This window comes from Mustela erminea, chromosome 10 (assembly GCF_009829155.1).
Source record: "Mustela erminea isolate mMusErm1 chromosome 10, mMusErm1.Pri, whole genome shotgun sequence".
NCBI lineage: Eukaryota > Metazoa > Chordata > Mammalia > Carnivora > Mustelidae > Mustela > Mustela erminea.
The window spans coordinates 93,499,805-93,527,556 of record NC_045623.1 but is presented as its reverse complement, the minus strand read 5'-3'; the positions used below and the strand labels follow the sequence as shown (position 1 = coordinate 93,527,556).

The following is a 27,752-nucleotide window of genomic DNA, read 5'->3' as shown; positions in this document are numbered from 1 at the left end:
CGGGGCTCAGAGCTATTTCATCACCAGTAAACTGCCGCAAATAGCACTATCTCGGAATGATGTGGCACTCTGAGGGCTCACATCTCGAGGTGATGGTCCAGTAGAGGGAAGGTCGGCAGCCCAAGGGCAGAGAACATTTGGTCTTCTTCCCGGGGAGGTCCTGACCCTGTGCGCGCGGGGCAGAAGTGACTGGCGGGGGGAGGGGTGCTCACGCTCACTTCAGTGCTGTACTCTCTGTGCCCGCAGTGGGACTCCATCAACGAGGTGGACGAGTCCTTCCAGCCCATCCACACGTACCAGGTGTGCAACGTCATGAGCCCCAACCAGAACAACTGGCTGCGCACGAGCTGGGTGCCCCGCGACGGCGCTCGGCGCGTCTACGCCGAGATCAAGTTCACCCTGCGCGACTGCAACAGCATGCCCGGTGTGCTGGGCACCTGTAAGGAGACCTTCAACCTCTACTACCTGGAGTCGGACCGCGACCTGGGCGCCAGCACCCAAGAAAGCCAGTTCCTCAAAATCGACACCATTGCGGCGGATGAGAGCTTCACAGGGGCTGACCTGGGCGTGCGACGCCTCAAGCTCAACACGGAGGTGCGCGGCGTGGGCCCCCTCAGCAAACGTGGCTTCTACCTGGCCTTCCAGGACATCGGCGCGTGCCTCGCCATCCTGTCTCTCCGCATCTACTACAAGAAGTGCCCCACCATGGTGCGCAACCTGGCCGCCTTCTCGGAGGCGGTAACGGGGGCCGACTCGTCCTCGCTGGTGGAGGTGCGGGGCCAGTGCGTGCGGCACTCCGAGGAGCGGGACACGCCCAAGATGTACTGCAGCGCCGAGGGCGAGTGGCTGGTGCCCATCGGCAAGTGCGTGTGCAGCGCTGGCTACGAGGAGCGGCGGGATGCCTGTGTGGGTGAGCGCGCCACGCGTGGATGGGCGGGCGGCCGGCGTGCAGGCTCGGTCCAGGAGGGGGCTGCCAGGGTCGGAGGGGGGCAATCGTGGGTGGCAGGCATCGGGATGGGGGCGCAAACAGCATCTGGGAAGATGGATGACCCTCCAGCATTTCTGGGTCAGCAAATACAGCAGGTGGTGCATGCATATGTGCTCGTGTGAGTGTGTGTGTGTGTGCACGTGCGCGCGCGCGTGTGTGTGTGTGTGCGCGCGTACGGGCACATGGAGCAGGGGGAAGGGAGAAGAGAGGGAGACACACTACAACCAGATGCTACTCTCTGTGGGCAGTGTGGAGATCTACCTCTGAGGATACCCGCAGGACTGGGCGTCCAGCTGCGTATATGCCTGTGGGAGGGGACAATACTATGAGCTCACTTGTGTCAGGCATCGTTTTAGGCACTTTCCATGTATTAACTCGTTTAGTCTCCAGAGCTACCCTATGACATAGAAGCTACGGTTATCCTGACTTTATAGATTAGACTGAAGCACAGAGAGGCAAAGCAACTTGCCCAGGGGTACACAGCTCGGAAGCAGCAGAGCTGCGATTGGAGCCCGGAGGTCTGGTTCCAGTGTTCATGCTCAAACCCACTAAACTTATGTGGAGGGGAGGGAAGTGGAGGCAGACCCCAGGTGCAGGGGTGCAGCAGGGGGCTACTGGGAAGCTGTGCAGGCAGGGGCCCCCAGGGAGTCCTGTGTAAGTGGCCCGTGTCTGGGGGGAGTCTTCCCCAGGGACCTGTGGGAGAGGACAGCCAAGGTCCTAGAGAAAGGGAAGGCGGAGGATGGGACAGCATGGCTTCTGTTCCCATGAGTGCGCTGCTCGGGTTCCCACGCCAGAGGCCAGGAGCAGGGCCGGGACCCCAAGCTGCGTGTGTGTGTGTGTGTGTGTGTGTGTGTGACACTTGCACTGTGCCCGTGTGGAGGCGGTGTAGCCGGCCATCCCAGGCACTGGGGACACTGCACAAGTTGGTTGGACAGACAGCTGGTGCCTCAGCTGGTACTGGTCTCGGCCGGCTTGCCCTCTGCCCTTCCCTGGCCTCCCCTGGGGGTGCTGGACACATGGCTGCTCGCCCATTCAGAGCAGAATGAAGCCTGCTGTTGGAGCACGGGTGCTCCTGGGGGAAGAGGCTGTTCCTATGCAGGGATCAGAGAGGCTGGGGCCTCGACCCTATTTGGGGCCCTTCTCCTCGGCCCCAAGCAGGCAGGAAGGACCCCTTGGTGCTCACAAGAGAGAGCAGGGCACAGGCCAAGAATTTCAGGTAGTGTTCAAGGCAGTTCTCTGGGATCGGGATCCTGTATCCAGCCACCAGGCCCCTTCCAGACCCTCTCTGGGGCTTTCTGGTTTCCTTAAGCTGTCCTTCTTAACTGCTACGAGTCTTCACCTCTTAGGGACCCTAACCCCCGTAGCATCATCTGTGACAATCACCTGTTTCTGGACTTGTTCTGCCCCACGGTGGCCTCAATTATCAGGTTCCCAGGCTTCCAGCCTCTTCTGGTTCCTGTCACAGTCATCCCTGTGCTTCTCGACGCCCCGCTGCGTGATAACCAGCATCCCCGTGCCTTTGCAGCTTACAGAGGGAGGCTCACACATCAGCTCATTTGCTCACTGGAGCAAAGCAGGTGTTACAGATCCATTTTACCAATGGGGAAACTGAGGCTCGAGAGGGAGCGTCCCGGCACGGGCCTCACAGCTGGTGAGAGGTGGACCTGGGACCTGAGTCGGTTCTGTCTTGCTGGAAGCCACGTGTAGGTATTTAACCTACCCCTGGCCCAGCCTGACTGCTCTCCCTGCCAGAGCTGGCTTCCAGTATCCCTTTCTTCTGATGGGGACAATAAAGTCCCTTAGCAACAATTTTCAAGTGTTTTCCATGAACAGGTCACATTAGTAAGTACTTCTTCCTCGTCGGGGCAGTTTCTTATTCTGTTGAGCATCTGTTGCGTCTCAGGCATGGAGATTTAGGGAGTTCACACATGTTCTCATGCTTACAAAAGTCCTCTAAGCGAGTAGCGTATCCCCATCTTACAGATGCGAGAAACTGAGTCCTTTGACATAAACCGCAGAGTAGGTCTCTGATCTCAGGCTGGCTCCCTCCAGAGCCCTGAACGGCTTCCTTTTTCCACAGAGCCCTCTGACAAACCCTGCTTCCCTCCTCCCTGGGGGAACAGCACAACAGCTCTAACTGGTACAGTATAGGCCATAATAAGAGGCCAGCTGGTCAGTGGACACCTGGTCAAGGTCAGCTGCTGATCCCAACCCTGGGTTTAGTCTGTAAGCACAAGTAAGCCACTTGTCTGTCCAGTATGCAACAGGACACCTCTGCCCTTGGGAGGGAGACTGATCTTCCGGACTTTTGGGTCCAAGGTCTCGAGTCCTGCACTGGCCTCCTTGTTTGACAGGGTTGGGAAGTGGAGCCCAGTGAGGGATGTGTCTTGCCCCAGGCCCCACAGCAAGTCAAGGGCAGGACTCTGGGTAGAAGCTCCTAGGTCTGGAGCAGCAGGACCTTCCCAGGGCTGGGAGAGGCTGGAGTCATGCCCACTGCCTGGCACTGTTGGCTCATTAATAAAAAATAATAAATGCTAAAGCGGACTTAGGAAATTGCAGCATATTTTGAATTTTACATTTAAATCACAATACAACGTAATTATGCCAGTTGCAAGATAATTACAGGTTTTATAAAAAAATATTAATTCCTAATGCACTGCAGGTGGAGAGGTTTGGGGACAAAATGCCAGTGGCAAGTCACACGAGGAGAGACTTTTCTCACTCCTGTGAGTGGGTTTCCGGGATTATCTGGGAAACCTCCTTGGAAGAAGCAGCATGGCTCTGACACGGAGCCCCTCCACACATGGGATGTCCTGGCGTGCGGCCCTGCCGGGGGGGCCCCTGTCCCCAGCCCTCCTTGGGCAGGTAACCTGAGAGTGGGGAGGCTGGAGACCAAGCAGGAGGCGGGAACAGAGTGGGGGTGACTTTCGGGGCTTCCTGAGTTGTCCTCTCAAAGCTGTAGCTCCCCTCTGCCACCAACCAACCTGAGAGGGACACCCTGAGGACCGTGGGTCCCCTGGCCGCCTCCCTCGGGCAGTTGTCTCTGATCAAACAATTGAGGAGGAAGGGCTGGGCTCTGGGGTCCTGCCTTGTCCAGGCTGATGCCACCGCCTTCCTTCTAACAAAAGGGGATCCAGAGCCTGAGGCCTGCGACAGGGGCCAGCCCAGGTGGCCATGGCCACCCTCCCAGCCTGCAGGCCCCCTGCCCCTGCTTTCACCTTCATGGCTCTCCACAGAGGTGGCCAGGAAGCACCTGATTCCACAGAGAAGACAGTGGAGCCCAGGAGGAGGGACCAGGCCGGTCACGGGTTCCTTGAGGGCTTCCTGAGAAGCCCTCAGGCCCTCAGGCCTCAGACACCCACAGGAGAGCATCAGAGCCAAGGTGGGAGCTGGTCTAGTTTCCCACTGGGCAGGTGGGGGTCCAGAGAGCCAAAGTGACTGGCCCAAGGGCACACTGCTAGCGGCAGTCAATTGGACCCCAGATCTCCCAGCCAGAGCGCCCCTCTCAATACACAGTGCCAGGCCCAGTGACCTGTCCCCACAGCTGGCTGCAGTGCCCCCCCTCAGTCCAGGCAAGGGAGAGGCCTCTCGGAACACCACCCAAGGGAGCAGCAGCCCTGACGCTGAAGCCCTGGTTGCTGTCCTTCCCGTCACCTGGACACAGAATGCAAACCACCCTCGGAGGCCCTAATCATTTTTCTATAAATATCAGAGAGTCTCACTTCGGAGGGGCAGCACGAGCGCCGAGCTCTTTTGCCTTCCTGACTGTGTTTAAAATCTGATTTAGAATTAATTTCCTCTGGTCATCCACCGGCAGACACCTTATTTGTCAAATCTCGGGCTCTTGGTGGGGGAGCGGGGAGAGGTGGCGGGGCCGCAGGCAGCTGCCGGCCGGGCGGGCGGCCTGGGCAAGGTGCCCTCGGCGGGGGCAGCGGCCCCACCTGGCACTCGGCCGACTCGCCGGGCACGCGGGCTCCGGAAGCGCCCTGGGTCGGTGGCCGGGCCCGGGCCCCAGCCCAGAGCCACTCCATCTGTCTCAGCCATTCATCCCAGGCTCTGCCTCCAGGTCTCTGGGCTCCCCGAGGCCTGGTGATTAGTATTCTTATTAAAGATTATTTTATTTTCATTGCGCGGATTAATCTGGCTTTGACACGTTAGAGCCATATGGGTATTAGCAGAGCGGGTGAGAACCGCCCACTGACGAGCGGCAGAAAGGCCGGGCCATCTCTAAGCCCTGGACGCGTGTTGAGAGGCTGATGGGGGACAGGCCTGGGCCCCAGAGGTTCCCCCAGCTGGGTTTGTGTTCTGGCCCGGCGGGGAGCCTGGGGCGAGGTACCCCGCCTCTTTCCTCTCTGCCAAGCGCATTGTCCCCACCACATAGCACTGGGATAAGTGCCAGGCAGGGTCCTGGCGTGAGTTCACGTGTACTTACTCACGTCACCCTCACGACAGCCCTAGGAGATGCAGCCTATTACTGTCCCATTTTACAGATGAAGAAACTGAGGCTTGGTCACCTGCCCAGCATCCCTTAGCCTAGGTGAAGGGGTTAGAGCAGAAAAGGAACCCAGGCAGCCTGCTCCCGAGTTTGTGCTCTTTTTTTTTTTTTTCCTAAAGACTTTCTTTATTAGAGAGAGAGAGCGCGCGCAAAGGAGAAGGAGAAGCAGGAGGAGAGGCAGAAGCAGGCTTCCCGCAGAGCAGGTGAAGCCCGATATGGGACTCTATCCCAGGACTCCGGATCATGAGCTGAGCCAGAGGCAGTGGCTTAAGCAACTGAGTCACCCAGGCGCCAACGAGTTTCTGCTCTTAACGGATGAGAACAAGATGATCTCTGGGGCAGTCAGAGACTCAGGAACTGTGGGCCGTCTTTCCGTGCGTCCTTCCTGCCACAAATCACACGAGGGTGTCGCCCACACCTTCCCCGTGCCTGTCACAGCCCAGACAGCTCCTGGAAAGCAGGGCCAGCTCTTGCTTAGCTCGGCCCCATAGTAGCAGCTCAATAAATTTGGATAAAGGAACAAATGCAGGGCAGCTTGGGCAAGCGGTCCCTGAACCCCTAACCGACACAGGTCTGATCACAGCAGTGAGGACGACTGTCACTCAGCTCAATGACGGGTTGAACCACATATTTGCTGACGAAGGGCAAAGCCATCTTCCTCTGCCCGAGTCCTGGGCCCCGAGGAGGCCTCTTTGGCTTGCCCCAGGACTCTGTCAACTGGGGGACTTCTGGGAGGAGGAGGTGAGATCACAGTGTGTCAGCTAGGAGCCCCACAACGCTGAGGCCCAGCCCCCTGGCAGGCCCGAGAACCCTTGGGGTCTGTCCAGGCAGGAGGGAAGAAGTGTCAGAGCGGAGGCACGTTTCCCCACTCTCCAGCCTGTAGGCCCCGTCCTGCTCTGCGGCCTCTGAATCCATAAAGCAAATGTGAGGACAGAGTCATTCTTCCCAGCTTCAGTTTTTCTCTTGACCTGGGAGAATTTTACAAATTAGCTTGATTTTAGCTATTAGAATAAAGAGATACGACTTCATTTTATTTATTTATTATGACATGATGTCTTTTCTTTTTTTTTTTTAATGCATTTCTTTTTTTTTTTTTTTAAGATTTTATTTGTTTATTTGGCAGACAGAGATCACAAGTAGGCAGAGAGGCAGGCAGAGAGAGAGGAGGAAGCAGGCTCCCCACAGAGCAGAGAGCCCTATGCGGGGCTCGATCCCAGAACCCTGAGATCATGACCTGAGCCAAAGGCAGAGGCTTAACCCACTGAGCCACCCAGGCGCCCCCATGATGTCTTTTCAAGTGAAGCTTCTGTCAAGCACGGAGTTTTTCAGAATGGGACTTTGTGGATAGAAATCCCATAAACTTCCCGGTGGTCTCTTGGCAAAGGATGTCAGGTCCATGGTGCAGCCGGGAGCCACCTGGCTGGGTGGCATTCGGTGCTCTTGAACTCCCGGGTTCGCTTTCTGCCCAGAGCAGACAATGGCAGGATTAGCTCACTTTGAAACCTTCTACGGGCACTGACAATTTCTGCTCAGAGCCAGACACTAGGAAGGTTGAGATGTCCTTATCCACAAGGAGCTGGCTACAAGCACCTGCTGGTTTAGGAGGTGAGCCAGACCTACAGATTAAACAACACAGCCGTAGGGTGTGTGAGAGGTGGTGGTCCTGAGCAGGGGCTGCAGAAGTGGGGCGGGGAGTGGTGGCTTCTGTGCCCCTGCGTGTGTGTGTGTGTGTGTGTGTGTGTGTGTGTGTGTGTAGGTGTGGAGAAAGGCTTCATTTGAAGGGACAGTTAAAATGAATCTTGAAAGAGTTTGACAGGTTGACCAAGGGTGCAAAAGACACCCCAGGAAGAAGGCACAGTCCATGCAAAGGCCCTGAGGCAGGAAGCAAACTGCCAGATGTGGGGAATGGCCAGCTCCTTAGTTTAGCCTGCGGGTGGGAAGGGAGGAGGCTGCAGCAGGGCTTTGAACGCCGGGCACTGTTGCGCAGTCCCAGGCCCGGCATTGCTTTAGGGAGTTCCTCAACCTAGAATGTCTCTATTGGTTCTTATTTTTTTAGGCAAGGTTCAAATGTCATTTCCTTCTCCGGGAAGCTAGCTTCTCCCACCAGTCACCCTTCGCCGTAGCTACCCCGTTGGATTTCCTTCCTGGAAACGGTTTCGGCCTCGTTTACTGCGTGTCTCCCACTTGAAGAGACTGGCTCCGTGAGGGCAGCGACCCTCCTTGAGAGTCTCTCCCATGGCTGGGTCTCTGGTGCCTGGATCCGTGCCTGGCACAGAGTAGGCGCTCGTGAACTCTGCTGGAACGAGCAGCAGTCGGGCTGACGGCCGGGGCGGGGGAGGCCAGGCTGGAGGCTGGGGCTTCCACGTCAGAGATGATACAGGTGTGGTGGAGGCCAGGGGCGGGGCACGGTGACAGGGACGCAGGCTCTGGGAGGGGTGGGAGCCGGCGAGTCGTTGCTTGGGAGCTTGGGAAACGGAGCCCCGGGCCCTACGCCTGGCCCTTCCACACCAGGTGGCTGTGGTGGCGTCTGGAATCTGTGCTGAGTGGGGTCTTACCACTTGTGTCTCCTATCACGGTCACACTGCCGCCTACCCCATTCTTTTCCAGCATTTTTTCCTCCCCAAGTCACAGCCCTTGGATGCCTAGCCTTCTGACGCTCCGAGGCAGCGTCTCACTCAGGGACCGGGTTCCTGTGAGGGACAGATTCGGGCTGGAGACAGGCCTGGCCAGGAAGGGCCACAGGAGGAGATGTTTCTCCGGTGTGAGGAGGCTCTTTCCTGGGCCGACTTCAGGCTGGGACTCTGGTGTCAGGGTCCTGGCCTCAGCTCTGCCCCCGCCTAGCTGTGCAACCCCGTGTAAGTCACAAGCTCTCTCTGTGCTTCAGTCTTTCCATCTGCCAGTGAGGGTAGGACTGGGGCATGCTGAAGGCCTGCACCGGTGTCCCCTGGGAGATCCGGCCGGAAGCCCTGGGTCAGGGCGGCCTGGTGGGCTCCTCTGAAGCCGCCTTATCCTCCGCAGCCTGTGAGCTGGGCTTCTACAAGTCGGCCCCCGGGGACCAGCTCTGCGCCCGCTGCCCCCTCCACAGCCACTCTGCAGCCCCCGCTGCCCAGGCCTGCCACTGTGACCTCAGCTACTACCGCGCATCCCTAGACCCGCCGTCTGCAGCCTGCACCCGTGAGTACCGCCCTGCATCCCGGAATCCTGGAGACCAAGAGCAGGCCAGGACCTCCTGCTCCCAGACTCCAGGGAGCCAGGACTCTGGAGGTGACACAGGGACAGGTGGCTTTCTTGGATCAGGGGCCAGTCTAGGGCTGGGGGGTGACTCTAACTCTGCCTCCATGCTGGGGGTCCCTACCTTGACCTCTCTCGGGGTCCCCACTTCCTGTCATACGTCACCTGCCACCTCCCCTCAGGGGAATCTTTCCTTCCTTCCCTCCATCTTTCCTCTCTGCTTCAGAGGACCGATGAGAGGTGGCTTTGGTTAGTTCCTGACCCAGCAGTGAGGCTGACGTCCTGGGAGCTGGGGTGGGCAAGCCAGCAGGTTCCCAGGGAGCAGAGGAGTCTCAGAGGAGCCTCCGATCCCTGTCATCCCTGATGGTCAGAGCTGCCTCCGTGTGTGTGCAGTGAGTGCACGAGTGTGTGCCAGGAGTGCGTGTGGCTGCCTGCGCAGATGCTGCCATGTGCGGGTCTGATTCTGCATGTGGCTCTGGAACACCTGCCGCGATGGTGACACCGTGTGCGTCTGTGTCGGCAGCTGCTCCTATGGAAGACGCCTGCGTAGTGTGTGTACGCTCGAGCGTGAGCGTCGGGGTTTCATGCCCGTGTGTGTAAAGGATTGCTACGGCTGTGTGTGCACATCCGGGTCCCTAAAGGGGACCCCCAAGTCCCCGCAGAGATTGCATGAATGTGCCTTGGGGGTTCAGCGTGTGCACATCTCGCTTTGCAGGGGACGTGCGTGTGCCTGGAGAAGTGTGGTTGTGTGTGCTCATGCCCTGTGTACCCGAGGGGATGCCAAGGGACTCTGGCACCGTGCCTGCAGGGCTGCGCGACTGTCCCAGCGTTCTGATGGTTCTCCTTCCTTACTTCCTCTCCTGGCCTGAAGGGACCTCTCACACCCCCATCCCTGCTGGGAGAGGCAGCAGCCAGCTTAGCCCGTCCCGTTTCCCAGCCCTGGTCTCTTGTGGTGGGGTGGCAGGGGCTTCCTAAGGTTCTGTCTGGTTGTGCCCCCCAGTCCAACCCAGCCTCAGTCCCCAATCTCCCTCTCCCCCCACATCCTTCACGCCAAGCCCCCTCAGTCCCTGTATGTGGCAGCTGAGTGTGTGCACACACACACACACACACACACACACACACACACACATTGTCTCCCTCCTTCCCTCCTTCTGCCCAGACCTGTGTGTTTACCCCATGTGGGACCGGCCCAGGCAAAAAGGATGGCTGAGTGACATGGTAACTACCATAGCTTTTGCAGGCAAGGGGAGCCCAGCTCTAGATCAGGGACACTTGTATTCAGTGAGCCAGACTCCAGTTTCCCTCCAGATCCATAATTCAGGGCCCTCAGGTTCTAGAAATCTTAAGACTGTAAAAGACGAGGCTTTTAGTATTCCGTGCCCTTCAGATTCTATGATTCCCTATGATTCCGAGATTCTTCTGTTTTCTTAAGATCTAAGAGTCCCTGCCTGGGGTGCTGAGAACTGGAATTCTAAGCCCCAGGGGCCCCCACATCCCCCCCCCCCATGCCCTCCAGACTCAAATCCCCACCCACCCTGGGAACCTACCCCAGCCCCCACCCCCCATCCCCAGCTTTCCAGAATCTCTGCACTGCCCAGATTGGGCTCCCTTGGGGGTGGGGGGTGGGAGTGGGGGGTTACACTGCCACAGAGACCCCACTGGGCTTCTCGGCGCCTCCCCCGCACCCCGCAGCAGGGCTCCGGGATCTGCGCAGTAAACCAAGCACAGAGGTTAAGGAACAGAGTGTGGGACGCAGACAGCAGGGGCCTTTTACACCCAGGGTGGCTGCTGTGGGCACCCCTGAGGATTGTCCGTCTCTCACCCTGCTCCTGATGGAAACTTCAGGAAGCACAAACCTGGGATCTCTGTGGTCCAGCAGTGGGATGGTAAGGGATGGGGCTTAGCTTTCTGGACACAGACCTGACACTATGGTCCAGTCTGATGCTGTGTCTGCTCTTAGGGGGCTCCCAGAGGCTGGACGAGGCCATGTCCTTTTCCTCGGGGACCCCCGAATATCATAGGGGAGTCCCAGCCCTTCTCTGGTCTGATGGAGGGCAGCTGGGCCAGGCCAGGTAAATGCCCTCCGCTGCCACCAGTCACTCTCCTCTCCCCAGGGCCACCCTCGGCGCCCGTGAATCTGATCTCCAGCGTGAACGGGACCTCCGTGACCCTGGAATGGGCCCCTCCCCTGGATCTGGGCGGCCGCAATGACATCACCTACAACGCCGTGTGCCGCCGCTGCCCTTGGGCATTGGGCCACTGCGAGACCTGTGGGAGTGGCCCCCGCTTCGTGCCTCAGCAGACAAGCCTGGTGCGGGCCAGTCTGATGGTGGCCAATCTGCTGGCCCATATGAACTACTCCTTCTGGATTGAGGCCGTCAACGGCGTGTCTGACCTGAGCCCTGAGCCCCGCCGGGCAGCTGTCGTCAACATCACCACGAACCAGGCAGGTAGGCGGAGTGGTTCGGGCTGGCAGCTTCCCCGGCCCCTGGCCCTGCCTTCCTCCCCAGGACTCAGAGCTCCGGGCTCTCTGGGCCGTTAGGAGAGTAGAACCTGTCCTGTAGGTGGGAGGAAGCCAACAAAGCAGAGGCAGGTGGGCACGGCATTTCATAGGTTCCAGAACCTTCTTTCTGCCTCTGTTTCTTCCTTGGCACAACGGGAGTAATGGTGTCTGCCTCGGGGACTATGATGAGGCTTAAGTGAGAGAGATAAAAATGCTTAGCCCCACACCTGGCCCAAGGTCCATGCCCCATAAATGTCATTAAAAGGTAAAATCACTCTGATTATCATTTTCCAGAACACCTGCCACTGCTGCTCCAGGGATGGACTTAGTTGCACTGGTTTGGACAACAGCCATTTATCTCGGGTCCTAGCCAGCTGTTGGGCTGGGTTCTGCCCCTGGAGCCTCTCTCTTCCCAAATTCGGGTGGGTCCTGCCTGTCCAGTGACGGCCCGACCCAAGAGCCCACCACGGCAGCCTCGCCATCCGCAGCCACCCCAGCACACGCCTAGGATTGCTGTGGCTCCCACCCCGTCCCTGGCCCTGAGCCTTCTCACCATGTCACCAGGGAGGACAGCAAGGGTCTGAGTCACCGCGTAGGAAGTGGCAGAGTCGGGATTCGAACCCAGGTCTGTTTTGCCCCCAAGGGAAACGGGCCTCCCAACTGTGAGCCCAGGGCACCCCCTCTCTGATGCCAGAGATAGACATCCACTCCAGAGACTCTCATCAGACCAGCACATGCGAGGCACCCCCAGAATGCCCGTCTCTGTCCTCAGGGCTGGTGACATGGTGGGGAATAGGCCTATGGGTCTGGTGCTTGTGGCCCTGCCCTTGCCCATGGGTCTCCAGAGCCCAACAGCTCCTGACGCCAGCCGTATGCTCTATCATGAAAAAGCCTCCCTTGAAGGCACGCTCCCTTCCGCCACCGACCAGTTCTCTTCCCAGGGAACCTTCCCGAAAGAGCAGTCTGTGTGACTCTATCTGCGTCCTCTTCAGGCAGCCCTGGCCAGGTCTGTCTCCCCAGCTGTCCACTGAAGTTCAGGTTCCCCACCTGGCCACACACAGTGGGGGTTTCTCTCCCTCTTCTTTCTTCCCTCGTGGAACGCTTCTGTCTCGCCCCCAAACCCTTCCTACGCCCCCCATTTCTTGTCCACCTGTCTGTCCTGCCCTCCTCCATCTCTGCCAGCCCCTCTTCTAGAAACAGCCTCGGAAGGCTGGAGGACCCCATGCTTGTCCCGGACCCTCCTCTCTTCCCTGTTCACCTGGGTCCACCTTCCCTGAGTGACCGGATCAGGGCCCATGGCTAGGAACCCCGCTGACATTTTGTCACCAGCACAGGCCTCTCCCCTGAGGACCATGTGCCCACTCCCGCCCCCGCTCAGATGTGTTTTAGCCACACAGCACACAGCCCCCCACTCCCAGAACACGGCACCACTGTTCATGGGGTCGCTCAAGCCCCAGAGCCCGTTGTCATCCGGACTCTCCCTCCGTGTCTCCGTACCACGTCCATCCACCTGCCAGGCCCACCGGGCCTCCCTCCAGGGGACCGTCTCCGCCTCAGACCCCTTCCGATCTATTTCCCTGAGCTCAGGCTACCGTGATAAAATACCATAGGTCGGGGGCTTAAACCACAGAAATGCACTGATGACCGTCCTTGAGGCTGGAGGTCCAAGATCAAGGTGCTGGGCTGTTTGGTTTCTAGTGAGAACCTGCTTCCTGGCTCGTGGATAGCTGCCTGCTCGCTGTGTTCTCGCAAGGCAGAGAAAGAGAGAAGTCTAATCCCATCCTGAGGGCCTCACCTGCACGACCCCACCGACACCTAACCCCGTCCCCAGGCCCCGCCTACAAACACTATCAAATTAGGGCTTTGATATATGAATTTGGGGAGGGGGACCCAGTTCAATCCATTAGCATATTCCCACCCCCACCCTGCGTTGTCTGGATGACCCTGGAGCCCGCTCCCCCTCGCCCCAGGATACCTTCTCACTCCACATCCTGACTGAATTTTAAAAGCGTAAGTGAGTTCTGGTCACACCTGAGTCCTTTACCAGCTTCAGCCTGAGCTCAGATCCCACTGAGACGCTCCCAGGGCCAGGATGGGGGGGGCACCCCCAGCCACCCACCCCACCCACCCCTCCAGCCTCACCCACTTACTCTCACCTGGCTCCCTCCCTTGCAACCGCCCTGGCCTCCCATGCATCTGTCCAGCTCTTGGAGCACACCAAGCGCTTCCTGCCTCGGCCTTACTTCTCCTCCGGAGAGCGCTGGTCGGATCAGAGTCTCTCGAGTGGGTGCCCTGGCCTCACCGTTGGGAAGTCCTTCGGAACGACAGGCTCGTCCCTGTGATGCTGGGTGGCTGATTCCTTCAGTCCTTGGTTCCGCTGTCATCCCTGCCTTGGGGAGACCCACCCTGACCACCTCCCTGCCCCAGCTAACATGGCCTGGTTCCACTCCCCACTCCCGCCCCCTGTGCATACAAGGTTGGCTCCATCACACGCCCAGCCTTCTTCCTGTCCCTCGGGGTACTTAACCAGCCTGTGATTATACATCGATTTGTTTTCTTATTTACTTTTTCTGTATGGATTATAAGCTCCTTGAAAGCTGCCTCGGTCACTGTAGATCTCCAGGTCCTAGTAGACCACAAGGCATGTGGAAGGCATTCAGAAAATCCTGGGGTGGTGGGGGGTGGCCCTGGGGCAGGTAACAGCCCTGAGCAAATTGGGGAGGTCTGGCTTCCAATGGGCCTCCTCTCTCCCTCCCCTCCCCCTCCCCTCTCCTCTTCTCTGTCCCTCTTCTCTACAGCAATCTCCTCCTTGGAGCCTCTCTGGTGCCCCCACCCTGTTTCCCTTCCTCCTCTGTGCTCCTGGTCCCCCTCTGTGTCTGCTCCCCTCATACGGCACCTGTTGCCTTGGAAGTCCTTTGTTTTTAAGGGGCACCTACGTATTGCTGGCACTGGTGTGTGTTCCTCCCAAACAACGGTCTTACCCCACCCTCACCTCGTCCTGGCAGGTGGTAATGCTAGCTTCCCTTTCTGGATGGGGAAACTGCCACCCCAGGGAATAATGGCCCCAGCCACCAAGAAGAGGACAGGTTGTGACCCAGGCCCGATTCTGGGGCTGATGGGGGGCCCTGTGCCACGCCCCCTCACTTAACTCTGGGAGTTTATTTTTCATGTCAAAGTCGCCTAGCAATGTTTGTTGGGTACCTATCCTGTGTAGCCCCTGCTTTCGAGGAGCTCCGGATGTGCGGGGGGAGTGGGGGACAGGATACCCAGATAGTGGGACGGGGGAGCTGTGGGCCAGAGAGTCAGCCTGGCTGCGGCTGGCGGACTCTGGCACCTTCCAGCAGACTCACCTTGGGGGTAGGTGCCCTGAAAGCAGGAGACAGGGAGGGAGGGAATGGTGACTCAGTCACTGCGTGACCTGTTGAAGAGGTGACCTGGTGTGACATGGGAATCTTGGGGCTCAGGGGCACCCAGCTCATTACCTTTCCCCGAGTATCAGAGCTGCTGCGGTCCTACCCTCCAAACCCAGGCAGTGAGGACACGGGGTCCGTCTGCTTTTCCCCTCTCCTTCCTCCTCCTCAGGCACTCCTGAGAGCCCGTCCTACCCCAGACCCTTGGAGATAGAGACATCCGGTGGTGGGGCCCCAGGGCATCAAGGGTCTGCTGGATGGGGTTCGTGGTGTCCAGCAGGCTTCCAGAGGATGGGCCTGGCCAGAGATGAGGAGGAGGCAGTGAAAGCTGGGCCACGTCTGGGTCAAGCCAGCCCCAGCATCCAGGCCCAGAGCCAGGCTGTGCTGACCCCGGGGGCCGGCCAGAGTGGCAGCGGGTGATTTGCTGGGAGTGTTGGAGGCCGCCGGCTCTCCTGGGATGGGTGCTGGGGGGCAGGATAGTTGGCAAGGTGAGCACGCCCCAAGCCAGCCTCCCCGGGACAGAGGCCAGTCTCCATCATCCCCTATCCAGCCATCTGACCGAGGCTGGCTTCCGTCCCCTAGCCCCGTCCCAGGTGGTGGTGATCCGCCAGGAGCGGGCCGGGCAGACGAGCGTGTCCCTGCTGTGGCAGGAGCCAGAGCAGCCCAACGGCATCATCCTGGAGTACGAGATCAAGTACTACGAGAAGGTACCAGCCGGGAAGGGAGAGAGGGGCAGCGGAAGCCGGCGGGAGGAGCCTGGGCTCACCACCCCTCTTGTGCCCAGGACAAGGAGATGCAGAGCTACTCTACGCTCAAGGCTGTCACCACCAGGGCCACCGTCTCGGGCCTCAAGCCGGGCACCCGCTACATGTTCCAGGTCCGAGCCCGCACGTCCGCAGGCTGCGGCCGCTTCAGCCAGGCCATGGAGGTGGAGACCGGGAAACCCCGTGAGTGTGGGGAGCGGGGAGGCCGAGAGCTGGGCCAGGCTGGGTGCTGGGGCCCCGGTGGCCAGAGGAAGGGAACGCCAAACACTGAGGCTCCGAGAATGGAAGCGACTTGCCCAAGGTGACGGAGCCGGTGACATCCCACCAAACACTGGCTGTCACCGAGTCACCAGGGTGTCTAGCCGGTGTCATGGTGCGCATCGCGGACAAGACCCCTTATACTCGCCCCAGAGACCCTCTAGGTAGTTGTCCAACAATTCAGGTTTGTGTTATTTATTTTTTTTTTTTAAGATTTTATTTATTTACCTACTTACTTATTTTAGAGAGAGAGAGAGCGAGAATGTGCGCAGGGGGAGGGGCAAAGGGAGAGGGAGAGAATCTCAAGCAGACTTCTTGCGAATCACAAAGCCTGGCACAGGGCTTGATCTCGTGACCCTGGGATCATGACCTGAGCCAAAATCAAGAGTCGGATGCTCAACCGACTGAGCCCCCAGGCGCCCCAGCAATTCAGACCGTCAGGGTGATCCTGAGGCACATTCAAGCTTGCGGATGCCCTGCCCCCCTCTCCAGCTGCTTGGGGTCCTCTCTGTGCTCTATGCTGGGGTGCCCTCTCGGGGGCGGTGTTGGCAGAGAAAGGTTCGAGCCCCAGCCCATGGAGTGTCTCAGGTGCTCTGAGGTCTGACACAGCACTGAGACTCCGCTCCCTCCCGTTTACTGTGTGGCCTGGAGGAAGTTCCCTGCGTCTCTGAGCCTCAGGGTTCTGGTCTGAAAGCTGAAGAGAATAGTGGGTTCTTCTGTAACTGGGACGGGAACCCGCACGTCTCAGCACATTTGGTTTTGCTACTGTTTGAACAACAGGCGGGACAGGCAGGTTACAGGGGGAAGACAGGGGCTCAGAGAAGTCTAGTGCTTCTCCGGGGCTCACACCGTGTCAAAAAGTGCTGGCACCGGAGTGGGAAGCCGGGAAGCTGGGAAGCCTGGGTTAGCAGGGTTTGGAAGGGACAGCGTAGTAGAGGGGAGGGTCCGGGCAGAGGAAGCGGCCGCTGTGACCCCAACCCAGGGCTGACTCACAGCCAGGGTGCTGCTCACCCCGTGTGTCCGCCCCGGGGAGCCTGCAGACTCCCTCACCCTGCTGTTCCCCACCCCCCAGGGCCCCGCTACGACACCCGGACCATTGTGTGGATCTGCCTGACCCTCATCACGGGCCTGGTCGTGCTTCTGCTCTTGCTCATCTGCAAAAAGAGGTGGGTGGTCCTGGCCGTGCCACCCCCAACCTCCTGCCACCGCACCACCACCCAAACCTTTCCCCCACCAGCCTGGTCCAGGCTCCACCAAGCTGCTGGGGGCTGGCTTTGCTTCCTGCATACGTGCTCTTCTTTCCCCCCTTGGGGAACGCTTCTGTCTCGCCCCCACGTCCCTCCTACCCCCACCCCCGCCGTTTCCTGTCCACCTGCCTGGCCTGCCCTCCTCCATCTCTGCCAGCCCCTCTTCTAGAAACAGCCTCAGAAGGCTGGAGGACCTCCTGCTTGTCCCGGACCCTCCTCTCTTCCCTCTTCACCCGGGGCCATCTTCCCTGAGTGACTGGATCAGGACCCATGGCTAGGAACCCCGCTGTCATGCTGACATTTTGTCACCAGCACAGGCCTCTCCCCTGAGGACCATGTGCCCACTCCCGCCCTCGCTCAGATGTGTTTTAGCCACACAGCACACAGCCCCCCACTCCCAGAACACGGCACCACTGTTCATGGGGTCGCTCAAGCCCCAGAGCCCGTTGTCATCCGGACTCTCCCTCCGTGTCTCCGTACCACGCCCACCCACCTGCCAGGCCCACCGGGCCTCCCTCCAGGGGACCGTCTCCGCCTCACTTAATGCTGTGATGGAGACATCCTGGCGTCGCGTTGCAGGTGAACTAGTTGGGGATCAGAGAGGTTAGGCCTCTTCTGCCAAGTAGATGTCAGAACTGGGACAGGAACCAAGATCTGTCAAAACCGAAGTTGCCATGGTCTCCCACGGCATCCCAGAGGGGGTTGGAGATAGGACACGTGCCTTGTGTGGGCTTAGGAGCCCAGACAGCGAGGCCTGGAAGCATCGTCTTACACGTGGAGACACGCACCCAGGGAAGGGAGGTGGCTGGCCAAGGTCACACAGTGTTATATATACCGGAAGCCCCTGTCCCCACCCCCAAGGGTGGTTTCATGTAAAATGGGGCTTAGGCTGTGTAGACTGCTGTGCAGACCAGGTGCACTTGATTTTGTAAATCGTAACTGTCAAAGGTGTCACCGTCCAGCTGGGTTGAGAGCCTGACGGTGGGGACTCCGCTCTGGAGGGGCAGGAACTGACCAGAAAGGGAAGGAGCTAGAAGGGAGGAGTTCTGCTCTGTCCCCGAACCGGGTCAGGGCTGAGGCTAGGGCTGTTTTCCGCAGGCACTGCGGCTACAGCAAGGCCTTCCAGGACTCGGACGAGGAGAAGATGCAGTATCAGAACGGGCAGGGTGAGTGCAGGGGCCCAGGCTCATGGGGACAGAGAGGAGGTCCAGCCAGTGGGGTGGGGACAATGCTGGTCTGGGGAGGGGACAGCTGGGGAGGAGCAGAGCAGCCCGCAGAAAAGAGGACAGCCCCAGAGATAGTAGGATGTCAGAGACCCCAGACCTCAGAGGCAGCGCGCTGTTCACCCGTATCAGGTCGGCGGGCCCTACCCGGGATGCTGGAAACTCTCCTCCCCAGGAAATGCACGTATCTGCACTCACACACAATTTTGTGTAGTTTCGGAGGGGGGGTGTCATATACCCTTGGATAAGAACCCATGCTGCAGACAGCTTTCCCAGGACCCTGCAGGGACCCCACAAGATGGGGCACATAGGAGAAAGCCTACCTCCGTACCTCACACCTGTGCCGGTGGTAGACAATAGTATCAGTTCTGGTACCGATTCTCAGCTGAGCGCAGCTAAGAGTCCTTCTCACTGCGGTTTTCTAGGGAGCTACTTTCAATCAAAATTGGCATTTGGGATGAACATTTTTTTGCTACATTTCTACCCTAGAGCAACTTAGATAGACCTTAAAGTTTCTAGAAGTGACCCCCCCCAAAACAGCATATGTGCTCAGAACCCACTGGAAACCCCTAAGTCCCCTAGAGACCCCATAGCTCCTCCATAGAGACCCCATTTTCATTCGGTAAGCATGTACTGGGCACCTACTGTTTGCCGCCACAACCTGAGCTTCCCGGGGCTTCCCGGGGCCACTCCTTACCCTCTGCATCCATCCCAGATCTACCCCAGGCCCAGAGGATGCTGCGAGAGCAAGCCTTCTGTGCCCCACTCATGGCATTTCTTTCCTGGCCCTTCAGCACCCCCACCTGTCTTCCTGCCCCTGCACCACCCCCCAGGGAAGATCCCGGAGCCCCAGTTCTATGCAGAACCCCACAATTACGAGGAGCCTGGGCGGGCGGGCCGCAGTTTCACCCGAGAGATTGAAGCCTCCAGGATCCACATCGAGAAAATTATCGGCTCTGGTGAGCCTTGGGGGTTGTGAAGGTGGGGACAGCACAGAGGGGTGCCCGGGGGAGGGGCACCCAGGGCAGGGAAAGAGGGGAGTCCTGGAGAACACACTTTTTGGGGCAGAGTGGGGGGGGTACTGGGGTCCAGGTGTGGAGGGGAGGGTCCCACAGCTTCCTCTCCCTGCCTCACTCGGGGTCCACAGGGGAATCCGGTGAGGTCTGCTATGGGCGGCTGCGGGTGCCGGGACAGCGGGATGTGCCCGTGGCCATCAAGGCCCTCAAAGCCGGTTACACAGAGAGGCAGCGGCAGGACTTTCTGAGTGAGGCGTCCATCATGGGTCAGTTTGACCACCCCAATATCATCCGCCTGGAAGGTGTCGTCACCCGTGGTAGGTCCCGGGCGGGGGCAGCCTCACCCTGCAGGGCCCCTCCTGCCCCAGCACGGAAGTCTGGGTCCACCCCTGGACCACGGTGCTCTGCCCCTGCCCTGCCCCCATCTCCCCAGTTCAGGTCCCTGGGTGACTTGGGTGGGGAGGGGACCCAGAGTCCAGGACCCCAGTGGGAACCCTAGTCTCCCTGGAGCCCTCAGTGCCGGCCCAGCTCTTGGCAGGTCACAGAGGGACCGTGTTCCTGGGGTCTCTGATCGATAGACTCGATCAAGAGCTACCCCGTGCCTCTACCTCCCCAGGCCGCCTGGCAATGATCGTGACCGAGTACATGGAGAACGGCTCTCTGGACGCCTTCCTGCGGGTGCGTGTCCCGCGCCGCCTTCCCCGTGGGTGTGGTGGGAGGGGAGTTCAGTCTGGGTGTTGGGAGATAAGGACAGACCTCCAGACACCCACGGGAGCTTGGACCCAGTGGACCTGGGGAAGGGGAGTGGGGTACAGGGAGGAGCCTTAAGGGTCAGCCGATCAAATTGCCTTGCAGCCCCCCTTAATGGGAAGGGCCCTCCCCACACAGGGTCCTCTGCCCTGCACGCAGGCTGGGAGGGGTGCCTCCGTGGAGACCCAGGGTCCCGCCTGCCGGGAGGCATGGTGCGGAAATAGCTAGCCTCCAGCCCCCTCCCCCGAGCTGTTTATCTGCTGAGCCTCCCGGGCGCGACGGGCTTCCCCTCTCTGGGCCTCCGTTTCTCCTTCTCAGGATGGGTGAGACATCATCACAGCCCCACCTCCCTCTCAGGGTCGCTAAGAGCGTAAATGAGACCATGAGAAGGAGCTGGGACAGGAACGTGCTTCATAAGCAGTGAAGACACTTGGCACGCGGCGCAGAGCTTTGCTGAAGCCCAGCCGTGTCCCCCTACAGACTCACGACGGGCAGTTCACCATCGCGCAGCTGGTGGGCATGCTCAGAGGCGTGGGCGCCGGCATGTGCTACCTCTCGGACCTGGGCTACGTCCACCGAGACCTGGCTGCCCGCAACGTCCTGGTTGACAGCAACCTGGTGTGCAAGGTGTCCGACTTCGGGCTCTCCCGGGTGCTGGAGGATGACCCTGGCGCGGCCTACACCACCACGGTGCGTGGGCCCCCGGCTTTCCGGTGAGACCAGGGAGGGCTCCCACACACACAGTGAAGTTGGAAATGTCAGGGCTGCCTTCAGCCGGGGCAAGTCCTACTTCTTCTCCGCACCTCAGTTTCCCCCTCTGGGAAATGGGAGCTCCCGTTCCCACCTTTCCTATATACCGGGTGGCCTGGAGAGACACCAGGGTTCGGCCCGTGGTCACTCACTCTCTGGGAGGTTTTGGGAGGGTCTGTGTCTCTCTGAATCGCGAGAAGAAGCCTTGGCGTCCACCTTCAAGGCATGAGGCTGAGTGGGCTGGGGCTCCGGCCCCTCAACCCTGCCTCAGTGAGAACCTTCCCTTGGGGTCTCCCCTACTGAGCATCCGGATAAGGTTTCACTTAGAGAAAGGATTTTGTGACAAAAACAGAAAGAAACAAGAAAGAAAGGAAGGCAGGGCAGCAAGATAATGAGTCCCGCAGGCTGCGTCCCTCGTCAGCCTGTTGACGCGTGTTTGCTGAGCCCCTGCTGTGTTCCAGCCACACCACAAGGGTCCTCCGCTCAGTCTGCAAATCAGCTGGGAGTGCAGGTCCCCTGAGCGGAATGGGGGCTCCAGGCAGGGGGAGGCTGGGCCTCACGCCTGCACTGCCGCGTTCCTGGCCCTGACCCGGTGCTCGGCTCCCTGCCTCGGGCCGGGGAGAAGGCCTCGGCACTTGCGCATGTCTTGCAGGGAGGCAAGATCCCGATCCGCTGGACAGCCCCGGAGGCCATCGCTTTCCGGACCTTCTCCTCCGCCAGCGACGTGTGGAGCTTCGGTGTGGTCATGTGGGAGGTGCTGGCCTACGGGGAGAGGCCCTACTGGAACATGACCAACCGTGATGTGAGTCCAGGACCCTGGCTGGGCAGAGGCCGCGGGGCGTGTTGGGCGGAAGGGAGGGGGGCGGCCTCCAGCCCAGCACTGTGCTTGTCCCCTCCCCCCACCCCAGGTCATCAGCTCCGTGGAGGAGGGGTACCGCCTGCCCGCGCCCATGGGCTGCCCCCGCGCCCTGCACCAGCTCATGCTAGACTGCTGGCACAAGGACAGGGCCCAGCGGCCTCGCTTCTCCCAGATTGTCAGTGTCCTCGATGCCCTCATCCGGAGCCCTGAGAGTCTCAGGGCTACTGCCACTGTCAACAGGTGCCTGGCGCCCACCCCAGCTCTGCCCAAACCCAGCTGCCCTCCTGGTATTCCCCCAGATAAGGCCCAGACTTAGGGTCAGCCCTGACGTCCAGACCACACCGAGCTGACTCCTGAACCCCTCACCTGCCTAGGCCCCTGACCCCTGAGCTTCCTGGGCCCCTGACCCCTGTCAAGTCTGGACCCCCAACCTCTGACTTACCTGGGCCCCTGACTGCTGTCCTACCTGGGCTCCCCACCCGTGTCCTGTCTGGGCCCCTGAGCCCTGAGCTTCCTGGGCCCCTCATCCCTCCCTTACCTGGGCCCCTGACAGCTGTTCTGCCTGGACCCCGGACCCCGGTCCTGCCTGAGCTTTCCTCTGCCCTCTCCTTTCAGGCCTGGGGGCTACCTTGTCAGACCCTTTGCTCACTAGTGAGCCTGCATGGAGGCTGAGGGTGGCTGGTGCCAGGGTCCCCAAGGAAGGCAGAGACCCTGGCAGGCCACTTACCAAAGGCCCCTGTGCCTCAGGTGCCCGCCCCCTGCCTTTGCCCAGAGCTGCTTTGACCTCCGCGGTGGCGGGGGTGGTGGCGGTGGCCTCACTGTGGGGGACTGGCTGGACTCCATCCGCATGGGCCGCTACCGGGACCACTTTGCCGCCGCCGGCTACTCCTCGCTGGGAATGGTGCTACGTATGGATGCTCAGTGAGTGAAGGGTCGGGCGGTGACCGTGTGGGTGGGGACCGGAGGCAGGGCCACCGAGGCGGTGGGGCAGGGTTGGGGGAAGCTCTAGGGGATGGGTCTGCCCCCTGGCTCTGTGGTTCCCAGCCTCCCAGGCCGACCAGAGCAGCCCAACCCTTCCTTCACAGGGACGTGCGTGCCCTGGGCATCACCCTCATGGGCCACCAGAAGAAGATCCTGGGCAGCATCCAGACCATGAGGGCCCAGCTGACGAGCACCCAGGGGCCCCGCCGGCACCTCTGACCCAAGGCCAGTGGGGCCTGGGCAGCAACGAAAGCAGACCCGGGTCGTGTTGGCCATCAGAGGACTTGCAGGGTTGGCTGGGGGGGGTCAGGCATGCCCCCAAGCCTCTGTCCCTCCTCTCAGGTGCCAGGGAGGCCAAGAGCTGCCCCGCAGGACCTGGGCATACTGGGGCTCAGGCTGCCTGGGGAGGGGCGTTCGGCGCCCAGATGGCTGGGACATCTGTCCCCGGGGCAGAGGGGCTGCTCCTCCTCTGAGGCTGGGGCCTTAGTGACACGGAGCCCGACAGAGACATCACTCACCTGCCTCCGCGTGTGCGTGCGTGCGTGTGCGTGTGTGCTGCTATGCTGTAGGGATGTGTTTTCATGAGGTTGTGGGAGCCTTGGTGAACATTTGTGATCACGTGTGTGTGTCCAGCCATCAGGTCCGAGCACGGACGTATGCTTATGGGTGTGCATGCTTTTCCATTAGGGCGGGGGGCCTATGTGTGTGACCATGGCTGGCATGTCGTGAATGAGGACGTGTGTCACAGGCCTGTGCCCACAGAACTTGGTGTGACGCTGCCCACTGCGGATGGGCCCGGGGCCCCAGCGCCCGCAGGGACTAGGGAGAGGCACATACCCACCTCCCCTGACACCTGGAGGCTGGAATCAGGGGCCACTTCGGAACCACACCAGCACCAGGCCCGCCCTTGTCTCCGCCAGGGTGAGCCCTCCCCCGGCTCTATCTCAGGTCTGCGCCCTCCCTCCAGCAGGTGAGGGGCCACCTGCGGCCTCCACCAGGCTCCCACCGCTGCTTCCACAGGAAAACAGGGTTCCCGGCCAGCCCCTCTGGCCGCCTACTGTGTAGACATCGCTGTAGAGTACACAAGATGCCCTCAGCTGGACTTGGCTGCCTGGTCAGGGGCCAGGCCCTTGAACTTCCCTCTGGTTCCCATGCCCCTCCGTGGCCCAGGGCTCCTCCCTTGGAAACCCTCTGCCAACCTCTCACTGCCCAGCCCTGGCCTGCACCCCTCCCTCCTCAATCCTAAGATCAGGGACCATAAGATCACAGCTTTTCAGCCCCACGTCCACCTCCTGTACCACCTGGGGAGACCAAGGCCCAGAGAGGGCATGTGCCCTGTCCAAGGTCACACAGCAACCAAGTATCAGAGCTGAGGCTGCCTGCCTCCCAGCCCAGGGCTCTTTCTCCCCACACCATCCCACACTGACAGCTGTGGGTGAGAGGGGGCTTTGGAAGCTCCCCCACCCCGAGACTGACCCTCCCCTTTACGGCCCACCAGGGTATGTAAATATCTTTTTTCTACCATGCCAGAATATTTTTTCCTCACTCCTGACAATGCAAAAATGGTCTTCAAAGCACATAAAAAGCACCCAGGGTGAGAAAGAACCATCCCAGGGAAAGCTTGGCAGGCAGGGCCCCAAGGAACCATTGGGCAGGATGCCTTGCGCCCCCTGCCGGCCCCAGAGGGAGGGGCAAGCCCAGCTCCCCCCCAACCCAGCCCACCCCTCCCCTGAGCCAGCACAGCTGTCCCGCAGAGACGCCAGCACTGAGCCCCCCCTCCTCCTGCAATAATTTGGGGAGTCTCAGCCCCGCCTAGGTGCCGCGGCCAGCTCTCTACACCTCTATATATTATATTACTATATAGCCGAGCTGTTCTTCCTTCCTATGGAAGTCGGAAACATGGTCAGGACACGATCCGGGGAGGACCCTGTATTCCTCCCACCCCCACCCCACTCTCACCCAGTTCTGGGCTCTGATCCTCACAGTCAGGGTGGACACGGTGGGCCCAGCACTTGCCAAAGTGTGGCCCCTGCCCCGGGCGTGAGGTGCCCTTGGGGCCCCAGGGATCTGCTTCTCTGTGGTCTTCATCCTGAGTCTTGAACTTGCCCACAATGAGAATAAATTCTGCCTCATCTTTGCCTGTGTCCCCCATTTTTTTCCCCATCTTTTCAACCTCAACATCACCTGGTAAGAAAGAACAGCCTTCTGCTATGCACCTACTGTATGTATCCCATACATTTTTTTCTGCTCTGGTTTTCTTATCTATCTCGGGATGTAGGATTCATGCACCCATTTTATATATGGAGATGCTGAGTCTCACAGAGGTCAACTTCCCTAAAGTCATGTTTGCGGGGTGCTGAGCCAGAACCCTGGTTTTTCCAACTTCAAAACCCATGCTGTGCTAGGAAGCACGCCCGCAGGTCCCACATTTTGTCTTTCAAGACATGCAGTTGGTGCTTAACATCGGAGGGCGATTGCTTGCAAGTGGGCACTGCCTTTGCCTCAAGTGCTCTTGTGGAAGAAAGACATCCTCTAGAGGAGGAACACATGAGGAAGGAGCAGTTATTGGAACAACTTCCTTGGGACCAATAGATCCATTGAGAGACCTGGGTGCTGTGGGCAGGGAGGGGGATACAAGCCCCTGCAATTGTGGCATCAGGGGCTGAGGACCCATCTCTGTTTCAAGGGAGAGGGGAGAGCAGCAGGAGCCAGGGCAGTGGTGTTGGAGGCAGAGCAGAGCCTGACTATGTCCATTTGGGGAAGATGCCCCTGGGGATCCTGTTGATGAGAAAGCAAATGATCTCCAGCCACCCCCCGCCAAGAATCTTTATTCCTGCACGTCCCCCAGATTGGAGATCTAGACCAGGGAGAAAACATTTGACTGTGTTTCCTCCATTGTCTCACTAATAATCCCAGCAGCCCAAGGAGATTGGTAATATTGTCTCCAGTTTACTGCTGGGCACAAGCACACTCAGAGAGACCAGTGTCCCAACTGGCAGAATGACCGTGTAAACCTGGAAGTGTCTGATTTCAAGCTGTTCCTCCTAAAACTAAACTCTGCTCCAGACCTCCCTGCATGGGACTAGCCATTTCCTATGAGATGGAACCTGCTACTGCACATTTCCTTCCCCAAGGGAAGGAATCATCAGAGCCTATGGGGCACCTGCTGTGTGCTGGGTGACACTGGGGGATAGAAAGGTGAAGGCAGACCCTCCAGAGGCCAAGGCTGGGTGGAGGTATAGAGTGCACCCAAGGGGCTGGTGCTAAGTGTCCAGGAAATGGGGCACCCAGAAAGATTAAAGGAAATTAGAGGAGAAAAAGCCTGGAGGGTCAGGACTGTCACCAAGGACTTTCTGAAGGAGGAAGCATTCAGTTGGGCACTGAACAAGGAGAAGGATTTGGAGGTTCGTTTCCTTTAAGTGAGGATGGATGCAGAGAAGAGGGAGAGTAACAACCAGAGAAGAAACAGATGGGTGTTCTGTCTAGAAACTCTCGCCATCATAAAGTCAGCTAGTCCCCTTCAATTTAATCTATACATTGTATTTCCTATAAAATTTGTAGTGGGGTTTTCTCTGTAACTTGACAAGGTCATCCCAAAATGTTTATGGAATAATAACCTAGAATAGCCAAGATAACTTTTATTTATTTAGTTGACAGAGAGCGAGAGATCACAAGTAGGCAGAGAAGCAGGCAGAGAGAGGGGGAAGCAGGCTCCCCGCTGAGCAGAGAGCCTGATGTGGGGCTCGATCCCAGGATCCTGAGATCATGACCTGAGCCGAAGGCCAGAGGCTTTAACCAACTGAGCCACCCAGGTGCCCCTCCAAGATAATTTTTAAGAAGAAAAAAGAAGAAAAAGAAGGGAACTTCACCCTACCCGAAGCCCATAATTACTCTACAGCTCTAATAATTAAGATAGTTTTATTTGGTTCTGGGAATACAGAAACATAAAAAGAACAGAATAATAATGCCTAGGTATGGATCTAAATATATATGGGAGTTTGAAACATGACAAAGGGCAGAGGGTGGTCTAGTTAATGGGTGATGTTAGGACAAGTAAATACCCCCATAGATAAAGATAAAATTGGATCCCAGCTTATACCACTCACAAAATAAATTCCCGGGTGATTAAGATTTAAATGTAAAAAGCAGACTATAGAACTTTAAAAAGAAAACTGGAAGATAACTTTATGACCTTAGAGCAGAAAATAAGCAAGACACAAAAAAGCACAAATGGTAAAGGAAAACAATGATAAACCTCATTTCAATCAAGTTAAAAACTTATGGATGGCAAAAAAGAAAAGAAAAGAAATAGATTTGTTAGAACCATAGCTGGGGGAGTGTTTGCAAACTGTATAACCAACCAAGAGAGATTTAGTTTCCAAAATAAATTTTTTTTTAATTTCAAAGAATCCATTTACCCAAACATTTCAAAGCATAGGAAAGCGGGCAAAAGAGGCAAGCAGACAAATAACAGGAGAAGAAATTTGAATGCCCAATAAAGTTATAAAAGAGATTCTTAACATCACTAGTAAACATGGAAATGCAAATTAAAACAATAACGAGATAGGTATTACACCAATTTGATTGGGAAACGTAGTCTGTAATGCCAGCATTGATGAAGGTGTTGGGGGAATAGAAATGTTTATAAAGCACGAGTGGAAATGTAAATTGGTGCAACTACCTTGGAGAGCAATTTGGAAACACTTAGTAAATTTTAAGATGAGCAAATCTAAGACCAAGCAGCCCCACCTTAGTGTGTATTTGTCTTAGATTAAATTCCCTTAGTACTGGCTGAGATTCTCATGCAGGTGATTTCTTGAGGAAGAGCTCCCAGGTGAAAGAGAGAGGGGAAGGCAGATAGGGTGGGAGGGAATGCTAGGCAACGATATGTTCTTGTTGGAGATTAGCTTCAATCTGATGCCACGGGGAGTTCTGGAGTATTAATAGCACCACAGAGTTGATCTGCCTTGAAGCAAGGGGGCCAGACTTGTACCCTTGTCAGTCATTGATTGCCCACAGGCAGCCTGCCCCATTGGGGGTGGGTGGGTGATGGTGTATAGGGTACCTTCTTGGGTGAGGAGGTTCCCAGGAAGGGAACAACTATGGGCTCTTAACAGCCAACCCTTATGGCAGCTGTAGGATGAGTGCATCTGGAGGTCAAAGGAATCTGTGCAGGTCACCTGCAGTGTTTTCTACCCATCTTAGGGAAACTCATGCTCACATGCAAAAGGATACATGTCTAAGGATATTCACTGCACCTTAGTATGTAATAGAAAA

General features: G+C 58.3%; 1 protein-coding gene across 1 annotated transcript in view; it reads left to right on the top strand.

The window, feature by feature from the left end:
* The window catches only part of EPHA8 (EPH receptor A8), a 35,941-nt gene extending 11,343 nt beyond the window's left edge, over positions 1-24,598 (top strand). Inside the window, exons 3-17 of the mRNA XM_032303308.1 lie at positions 247-910; positions 8,502-8,657; positions 10,829-11,164; positions 15,210-15,334; positions 15,412-15,574; positions 16,722-16,815; positions 17,995-18,062; positions 18,914-19,078; positions 19,267-19,452; positions 19,752-19,813; positions 20,366-20,575; positions 21,288-21,437; positions 21,544-21,734; positions 22,242-22,415; positions 22,580-24,598. Of these exons, the coding sequence (XP_032159199.1) occupies positions 247-910; positions 8,502-8,657; positions 10,829-11,164; positions 15,210-15,334; positions 15,412-15,574; positions 16,722-16,815; positions 17,995-18,062; positions 18,914-19,078; positions 19,267-19,452; positions 19,752-19,813; positions 20,366-20,575; positions 21,288-21,437; positions 21,544-21,734; positions 22,242-22,415; positions 22,580-22,694 (2,859 nt within the window). The 3' untranslated portion in view covers positions 22,695-24,598. The remainder of the gene's footprint in view (positions 1-246; positions 911-8,501; positions 8,658-10,828; positions 11,165-15,209; positions 15,335-15,411; positions 15,575-16,721; positions 16,816-17,994; positions 18,063-18,913; positions 19,079-19,266; positions 19,453-19,751; positions 19,814-20,365; positions 20,576-21,287; positions 21,438-21,543; positions 21,735-22,241; positions 22,416-22,579) is intronic.
* Positions 24,599-27,752: the final 3,154 nt, after the last annotated feature.